This window comes from Panulirus ornatus, chromosome 14 (genome assembly GCF_036320965.1).
Source record: "Panulirus ornatus isolate Po-2019 chromosome 14, ASM3632096v1, whole genome shotgun sequence".
Classification (NCBI taxonomy): Eukaryota; Metazoa; Arthropoda; class Malacostraca; order Decapoda; family Palinuridae; genus Panulirus; species Panulirus ornatus.
Window position 1 is genome coordinate 7,997,301 of NC_092237.1, and position 9,594 is coordinate 8,006,894.

General features: G+C 37.8%; 1 protein-coding gene across 6 annotated transcripts in view; it reads left to right on the plus strand.

The window, feature by feature from the left end:
* The window catches only part of LOC139753272 (uncharacterized), a 33,701-nt gene that overhangs the window by 16,285 nt on the left and 7,822 nt on the right, over positions 1–9,594 (plus strand). For 5 of the 6 annotated variants that reach the window (XR_011713673.1, XR_011713674.1, XM_071669539.1 and 2 more), the window contains exons 3-5: positions 4,893–5,065; positions 6,598–6,667; positions 9,233–9,414. Coding sequence is in view for 3 of the 6 variants with exons in the window: in XM_071669539.1 (XP_071525640.1) it covers positions 4,893–5,065; positions 6,598–6,667; positions 9,233–9,414 (425 nt within the window). In the remaining 3 variants the exon portion in view is untranslated. Of the gene's footprint in view, positions 1–2,428; positions 3,367–4,892; positions 5,066–6,597; positions 6,668–9,232; positions 9,415–9,594 lie in introns of those variants that run through there. The other variant, XM_071669537.1, reaches the window with a different exon arrangement.

Below are 9,594 nucleotides of genomic sequence, written 5' to 3' on the forward strand. Positions count from 1 at the left end.
CGGAGGCAAACAACCACAAGAATAGGAGGGCGTCCTCTGTGGCAGGTGTAAGATGAAGGTGGTGGTGGGAGTGACCCAAGCCACACCAACTTTCTCCTCAAGTGGATGCCAGTAACCTGAACGACGATGGTGGTACGGTGCTGGGCAGCAGCATATTGGCATCTTCACAGCATTACTGACGTGTTCTGCCCTTATTACAAGGCATATTTGGGCGTGTTTAAAGCATGTTCGTCCGTGAACATCTCGAAGAGTCAGTGTCTCCTGATATAAACAAATGTTTTCTAATCTATTTTAATCAGGTTATCATAACGCTCTCTGTAGTTTCTCAAGGTCTCAGTCGCACTGTGGCCTTCCTCATAGGGTCAGACATAAATAATATAAAAAAAAAGAAATGTACCGGCAGCCTTCATAACCTGGTTATTGCTTCGCCGTGATAGGTTACCTACATACCGGACTAGGGGAATGCTGACTAGCATATTAAAGGCAACAGATTGCTGTAAAGAGGCGGTGGAACTTATCGTTCTGAAAAATCACCAGTACCAGATTTAACGTCCATGTTTTATACAAAAACAAACTAACCTTCAAGACAAGTAACGAGATTATGTGACGCTGAAGAGCGGTAGTGCATAACACAAGAAATATGTGAATGGTCGAGGAAAGTGGGGTATAAGAATAATGAATAAAAGTATTGATAATAAGAGTACTTCCGGAACTTTCTTCCACTTTTTTGTAGTAAGTACTGATGGACTAGTAATTTATGGACTAAAGACTGACTATGGATTACTTATAAGTGTTAACAGGATTGCGTACGTGAAAGTTGGTGATGGATTAGGCCACCTACCATCCATCTTTCTCCTAGAGACTTTCTATGTTTTCGTATGTGATGGAACTGTTAGACTGGCCCCTGGCCATTGTGAATACCCCCAATGAAAGGTTGATGCAAAATACGACAGCCTGTTTTAGAATGTAATGTAGTAATGGCTCTTGTAATATGATAGGCAAGAATCTTTGACCTTGCCATGGCTCGTAAAAAGGTCAGTTTTAGCTTATTCAGATTAGGTTTCATATATACTAAGCTGAGACTGAGCCGAGTTTTAACCCACATTCATTTCAAACTCGGTAGAATTCCTCTCCTAATTGCATTCAAGTTCTGTGAGGCTTCAGAATTCAACCAGCATAACTTCTTAGTATGTCAGGAGTTGAAACAGTTTGATGTGGGGCTTCGGGTTCACTGTTTTCTCGAATTCTTGGTTGATAGTGTATTGTCGGTCCCTGAGGCGAAAAATAAGCCGCAGCCATGCGGAAGCAAGGAGTACCATTGCTCTATGATTGTGGGGATTTTTTTTTTTTCTGTTGATTACATGTGAACTCCATTTATTGAGTTGTGCAGTTCCTGACGACTGATTTATATAGGTATCATCAGTTTTCGTTTTACTTGATAGTTAATGTAGATACTGCTCAAATGCTGGGAACTGGAAGTTGTGGGTGAAGGCAGCTAAGTGAACTATAAGAGAAAAAATTCCAAATGTTCTTAGTGGGAAGAATATGTTCTATTTATATACCAAGGAAAGAGAATTGGTTAATTTGAAGACAATATAATAATCAGGAGTCACATAAAACGTTGGTAGCTAGAGAATTAGCGAATGGACAATATGTTTGATGTATTAAAGTGCATGGCAGGAAAAATAAGTTATTGTGTTGTCCTTGGAAGCAAACTTAAACGGGATGCTTTGGAAGAGGCATAATTGATTGTTGGAAAGCGGCTTCACGGAATGTGAATCTGGAAGACTGCTTGTGGCCATTTATGCATTAGGGTTTGAGACGTAAATGACGCATGACCATCTCGTAAGAGTAGCATGTGTATTTCTTAGGTGATGCTGGTGAAATTTAGATATCAGACGAGGATTTCGGTGACGCAAGGACACGCAGTTGGTGGACCAGTTATTGACAAACAAACAAAAAGCAGCTGAAGCTTAATTTTCCCTCTTCTGCTGTTCCCATATCTTCTTCGTCTGTTTTCTTTCTTCATTGTCTTTGTTCATCGTAGACGTCTTTTAATTTTCACGCAGTAACTTTTCTTACTGGTGACAGTTACTGTTAAACAGTGACATTGGTTTGCCATATTAGTTGCAAATATTTCGAGGGTTAAATGTTTGGTTGCTTTTGGCAGATGTCAGGGAACGAAATGTTTGATATCGGATTAGATGAACGCACTTTAATTAGAATATCGAAGGGTACTTACTGTGAAATTGGAATAGATAAACCAAACTTGAAATACCGCAGTAGGCAAACTAGAACGTTATATATATATATATATATATATATATATATATATATATATATATATATATATATATATATATATATATATAACCGCGTCCATGGTGATATTTTACGTGGCCCAGACACTTTGGAAAGAGGTCAGAAAATATCTAGAAGTGGCAGAGGGAAATTTCTTGTTTGGGTAATTATATCTCCATTGCCGGGATGTTTGCCTTACAATATTTGAAATGCGCATAACGTCGTACTGAGTGAAGCATATGCTGTAAAACATTTTAAATGAGTGTGTGACCCGCATTTTTAGTTTGAATATGTAGGCCAGCCTGTGGTTTAGATTAGAAGAATGTAGGTTTGTGGACAGTCCAATAACTGGTTCATCATCTAAGTAACTGAAAGCAAAGGTCATTGCGCCAAGTTCAGTAGGAGGAAGTGAATGAGGTATGCCACAGGTGCTGGTGCGTGCAGGGAAGGAAACCGGGTCATGTAAGTCGGCGGCTGCTGGGACGCTCCAGGTAACACCACGGTGAATATTATGGAACGATGAAAACGTAAGACGTTTATTTCTTGCGTGAGTTATTAAATGCTAAAACCGAATGGAAACCAGACTGACGATTGTTTCTTTTTAAAGATTGCGACTTGTGGTATCTTGGTCCCTAACTTATAACTAATTGTTAACTGTAAGTTTCTCTTGGTATCCTTTTACTGTATGTGAGTTATGTCCTGTTATTTTCGCTTGTCACTTGTTTATCGTTGATAGTGTGTACATTATTTTTTCTTTTATGTGTAGTGTATATTTGTATATTTGTTTTTTGTGACATTTCTTCATATTATAAGTGAGTGAACTTAATATTAAATATGTTCACTCACCTGTAATTTGCTGTATATCTTTGTCCTCTCTGACTCAGTTGTAAGAAATCAAATAGCTAGATGGATCGACGCATGTAGAAACTGCAGTGTGAATGTACATTGATTTTCTTTATTTTCACGTATTAACTGGCCATTCTGTGGGTGCATTCCCGAGCACGAGTGGTGAGGAAGAGAAAGTTCCGGGTTGATGTTTTGGTGCCGGGGTGACTTGTCATAAAGGTATTTGTCTCGCTCATTCTTACCATGGCATATATATATATATATATATATATATATATATATATATATATATATATATATATATAAACTTTTTGATCCTCTACGTCCATTGTCACCTTGTTCTAATCACCCAGTATATATTACTATAGAAGTATTTCATGAGTCTTTTTCACCATAGTTTTGTATGCTTTGCAGATGGTTAACTTTTCCTTTATTTTAAGGTCTGGTCAGTATCGATATTATCAAGTCGATTCAGGAACTTGAACGTTGTATTAATGTCTTCTCTTTTCATTCACTTTGATCCTTATTCTCTTCCTGATGTTAGCTTAGCTTGCTTGGCTCTCATTGTCTCTGATTAAACATCAGACATACGAATTGTGTAAGAGTTCTGTAGGTTACACTTTTATCTTAACACGAACAGTGACCTACACCTACAAAAAAATCTATCGGGTGAAAGCACATATAGAAAGCTGGTCAGGATACCCGAACCAGTTTTCCGACCCGTTCCCTCCCTCCCCAGCTTCGAGGCTGGCTACCCCCTACCATCCACACAACATACCGGATTTGTCAGTGACGGTCGATATTTACATGTTTTTCATGATAACCTTCGGAAGTGCACGTATGTTCTGGTGCCTCATGACGCATTATTACTTCATTTGCCGCGACAAGTTCGTGTAAATCAGGTTGTAGGGCTCCCCATAGAGACGTCCTTCCGTTGCGCCGTCAGTGGGTCTGAGGACTGATTATACCATGAAACTGAAACTAAAAAGATAATGAGTATGGGTATGAATATATATCCCTGGGGATAGGGGATGAAGAATACTTCCCACGTATTCCCTGCGTGTCGTAGAAGGCGACTAAAAGGGGAGGGAGCAGGAGGCTGGAAATCCTCCCCTCTCGTTTTTTTTTTTCTTTTTTTTAATTTTCCAAAAGAAGGAACAGAGGGGGGCCAGGTGAGGATATTCCACAAAGGCCCAGTCCTCTGTTCTTAACGCTACCTCACTAATGCGGGAAATGGCGGATAGTTTAAAAGAAAGATATATATATATATATATATATATATATATATATATATATATATATATATATATATATATATATATATATATATATCAGGACTCCTTTTATGGGACTGCAGATTCCATAGGCTACATCGTAATTGGAAGCAGGGAAATATTAACAGTAAAGACCAGGTCACATATTGCAACCCGGAATCTAAATTACCTTGATGTGTGGGATAAAAGTTTTAGATTTAAGTTCTAAGGGGTGCTATAAGATTACTAGTAGCATTAGAATGTATTGATTCCATTTTGAAGTTGATTGAAAAGGGAAAGTGTCAGGAGCTGGAAGAATAAAACTACATTTGAAATGCATCACTGGCAGTTGAAAATGGTGGGGAAGGACATGTTTGACAGAGCTGTGATTAGATATTTTATTTGTCAGTAGTTCTACACCTTTGATGATAAAATACTGTTTTTCCAGTTTACAGGCAATACATGTAAACCTTCCTCATGTTTTGTTTGCAGATGGGAACGCGAATGTACGTTTTGGCTGGGCAGGGACAAGCAGCGGTGCTTTACATCTCACTACAATGAAGTTTTGGTCAGGGACAGTGGTCGGGTTGCCCCCACCCATCACCACCAAGCACTCACCCCGTGGTGGCCCTCGATGTCCCCGACTATGCCTACTGAGAGAGAGGGTTTGTTTCAGTTTTCCGTTTGATTATTCCTTTTTCTTGAAATTTATAGCATTAGGTTATCTGCCTCGTTCTTAGTCACTTGTCAAATGATTGTCTTCAAAGCCTTAGGCCTTTCCATTTCCTTAGTGTGCTGGTTTTAATTTTTCAGCTTTGGTCTTTTATTCAGCTTTTATTTTGTAAACTTAGTGGTCCTTTCTTTCAGTTGCTTGGCTCTTTTACCCTCTGCAGTTTTGGGACTTTAATTACCTGTTTTGTAGTTACCTATTTGGACTATAGGGAAGGGAGTTCTACATTCGTGGTGCTCCATATCCTGAAATTTCTCGACAACTGTCCTTTTTAAACTTACATTTTGCCATGTATAACATCCTCGCTTAGTTTTGTTCATTCATCCATCACTCGTGCTGTAAAAGTATTCTTTACATCTTTCTTTGTCAAATTTCTTGCTTTCATGTGGTTATTCAGACCCTACATCTTTCGAATAAGTGACCACTGTCCATGTCAGTATGGTTTAACGTAAAGTTTGTTATCAGGTCACCCCTTGCTCTTCTCTCTTCCATGTTAAACAAATTCAAAGTATGTAGCTTTTTTCTGCAAGCCAGCTGTCATAAATATTGTTCCATCTTGTTCTTCCCACCATCTCTGTTAACTGTCAGAGCTTCTGTACATGTAATCAAACTTTATAAGCATGATCTGGTTTGTTTTACCTTAGGTTATTGTCTGTTCATATGCTGTATTTTTTTTTCAGGATTTCTGTTCTTTATCATGGTTCATATTTTCTATTCACTTGTTCTCCCTTTCTCTTATTTGGTATTCCTCCAATAAGTTATGTTGATCTTGTTTTGCTCCTTTAGCTGTACATCCGCATGGTTTTTACTTAGGAGTCGCTGTTCTTTTTGATGCTTGTTACCCCGTTTTCTTATTTATTCATGTGGTACTTTTTTGTTGTTTTCATGTTCTTGGTTTGTTCTTTGTGGTCGGTATTTTGTATCATACAACTGTCTTGTTGATGCTTTCAAGTACTCTCATTCTGGGTATGGATTGTTCTTTTCATCTTTATATGACATTACACAACCTTGTGGACAACTGCATCTATGCCACTATCATATATCATCCCACCATGTTTACCTGTGCTTACATGTCATTATTTGAAATGTTCTTTTGTACTGTAATAAAATGCCAGTATTATAAGAAATTTTATTTTTTGTCATTGTTTAGAAATATTATTTCTTAAATTTCCAGAAGATGACTATCTTGAAAGAGCAGTAAATTGATCGGGGGTATAATGTTCAAGTTGTGGTACATATCACCATCTTATACATGTAAAAAGCTGTATACACTGCTAAGATTTATTTTAGGTTACAGGTGTACATCATTGGGCTTTACAAGTTTAAAATTTCCTTTGAATTTTGAATGATTGAGAATGGATTAATGTACTTAAGGTAGTTAAGAGGATGATTGATAGTCATTAGAGTACGGTAGTGGAGTAAATTTATTATTTTTGATGAAGCAGTTCATAATAATTCGCTTTTTAGAAATGAATCTCAAGCACCTCAGTGGAGAGAATGTTGAACTGGTCATCAGTGGCTGCTCTGTGGATGAGAGGTAAGTTTGCTAATTATATGAAAACACCTGCCAGTATTTTGTGCTTATAAGATAAGAATATATGGTGTGGGAGGAAAGTTGTTAGAAGCAGTGAAAAGTTTTTATCGAGGATGTAAGGCATGTGTACGTGTAGGAAGAGAGGAAAGTGATTGGTTCTCAGTGAATGTAGGTTTGCGGCAGGGGTGTGTGATGTCTCCATGGTTGTTTAATTTGTTTATGGATGGGGTTGTTAGGGAGGTAAATGCAAGAGTTTTGGAAAGAGGGGCAAGTATGAAGTCTGTTGGGGATGAGAGAGCTTGGGAAGTGAGTCAGTTGTTGTTCGCTGATGATACAGCGCTGGTGGCGGATTCATGTGAGAAACTGCAGAAGCTGGTGACGGAGTTTGGTAAAGTGTGTGGAAGAAGAAAGTTAAGAGTAAATGTCAATAAGAGCAAGGTTATTAGGTACAGTAGGGTTGAGGGTCAAGTCAATTGGGAGGTGAGTTTGAATGGTGAGAGGCTGGAGGAAGTGAAGTGTTTTAGATATCTGGGAGTGGATCTGTCAGCGGATGGAACCATGGAAGCGGAAGTGGATCATAGGGTGGGGGAGGGGGCGAAAATTTTGGGAGCCTTGAAAAATGTGTGGAAGTCGAGAACATTATCCCGGAAAGCAAAAATGGGTATGTTTGAAGGAATAGTAGTTCCAACAATGTTGTATGGTTGCGAGACGTGGGCTATGGATAGAGTTGTGCGTAGGAGGATGGATGTGCTGGAAATGAGATGTTTGAGGACAATGTGTGGTGTGAGGTGGTTTGATCGAGTAAGTAACGTAAGGGTAAGAGAGATGTGTGGAAATAAAAAGAGCGTGGTTGAGAGAGCAGAAGAGGGTGTTTTGAAGTGGTTTGGGCACATGGAGAGAATGAGTGAGGAAAGATTGACCAAGAGGATATATGTGTCGGAGGTGGAGGGAACGAGGAGAAGAGGGAGACCAAATTGGAGGTGGAAAGATGGAGTGAAAAGGATTTTGTGTGATCGGGGCCTGAACATGCAGGAGGGTGAAAGGAGGGCAAGGAATAGAGTGAATTGGAGCGATGTGGTATACAGGGGTTGACGTGCTGTCAGTGGATTGAATCAAGGCATGTGAAGCGTCTGGGGTAAACCATGGAAAGCTGTGTAGGTATGTATATTTGCGTGTGTGGACGTGTGTATGTACATGTGTATGGGGGGGGGTTGGGCCATTTCTTTCGTCTGTTTCCTTGCGCTACCTCGCAAACGCGGGAGACAGCGACAAAGTATAAAAAAAAAAAAAAAAAAAAAAAAAAGATAATGATAGTATAGTTAAAGGTACAATGAGAGGAGATACACTACAAAAAAGGTAGACACTAAATTGCATGTGACCTGTAAGAATTTTAGATGAGAATGTCAGAGGAATGATTTTTGATTTGTGTATAGTTGAGACTGTGTGTGAATGGAGACTTTGGTCACAATGATTGCAATTAGTTATGGCATGCATAATATTAAGAATTGCTTGTATTAGCTGAAGGGAACCTAGTGAAAGATTAGCATATGAATATACTTTTTTTTTCATACATATTTGCCACACTTGGCCCTTTTCTGTTTCTTCTTTTGGGTGTTTATGTATGTATATATATGTATACGAGTGGATGGGCTATTCTTTGTCTTTTTTTCTGGTGCTACCTTGCTCACGTGGGAAACAGCGATTAAGTATAATAATAATAATGATATATAATAATATATAGTGCCAGGAAAAAGATGAAGAATGGCCCATCCTTTCATTTACACACAAATATATATACATAAACACCCATACACTCATGTATACAAATCAGCGTATACATACAACATGTACATATTCATACTTGCTTGCCTTTATCCATATATATATATATATATATACATATGTTTTTTCATTTTTCATACTTGAACACCATTTCCCGTGTGAGTGAGGTAGCACCAGGAAATAGAAGAATAAAGGCCACATAAATATATATACACACACATACACTCTTTACTAACACAGCTAGTAATTTATTCATCTCATCAAGATTAGGGTTTCATACTTGTTTTGCTTAACATATTCTTACCTGAGCAGTATTTCAGTCAATACTGTACATTTTCTAGTACATTATGATTTATAACAAGGAAAGTTTACTGTCTTTGTATCCCAAAATTTTTGAGCTATGAGATATTAGTTTTTGTTTTTATGGTTACTGTATGAAAATCTTTGTCATTAATAGCTCTTCAACCATCAATGCCTTTTCTATGTATCTGATGCACAGCTCCTTTACAGTGATGAATGTACATTCAACAGCTTTTATGTCACCTTTGAAGGAGTCATATTGTATACAGTTGAACAGTTAGTAGTACATTTTCAGCAAAGACATTAATGACAGGATATTACCAAGCTTCCTGTAATGCTTAGTGTTGAAATCTCAGGTTATAACTTTCTCCATTCTTCTTGTACCTACTTATTCCTATGTAATTGCAATTATTCCTATGTAATCACAATCTCTGCAACTTATACAACTTTCCTATTATCACCATTTTATTATTTAAAAACTTTCAGAGATTTTGTTGGGAGGACTGCATCAGTCAGAAGCGAGCAACTACGTTCAGCCCCTTCCTCCACTAAGAAAATTCTACCAACTACCTCTTATAAAATACCATCATCCCTGTATGGTATCAATCCACAACTTTTTTTACCTTCCAGAGTACTCAATTTTCCAAGTATAACGAATAAAGATATAGGTAAGGTATATCTTGAATATTTTGCATGAAATGTTTTTTTTTTTTTTTAAGTCAATTTGGTTATACTTTATAATGTTTTTAAGTACACCATGCATTTTGTCCTTTGTATCAAGTGTGAACGAGTTTATATTTTAAGTTTAGAAAGCAGTAACGTATGCTCACTTCAGTTTGGAATGTTTA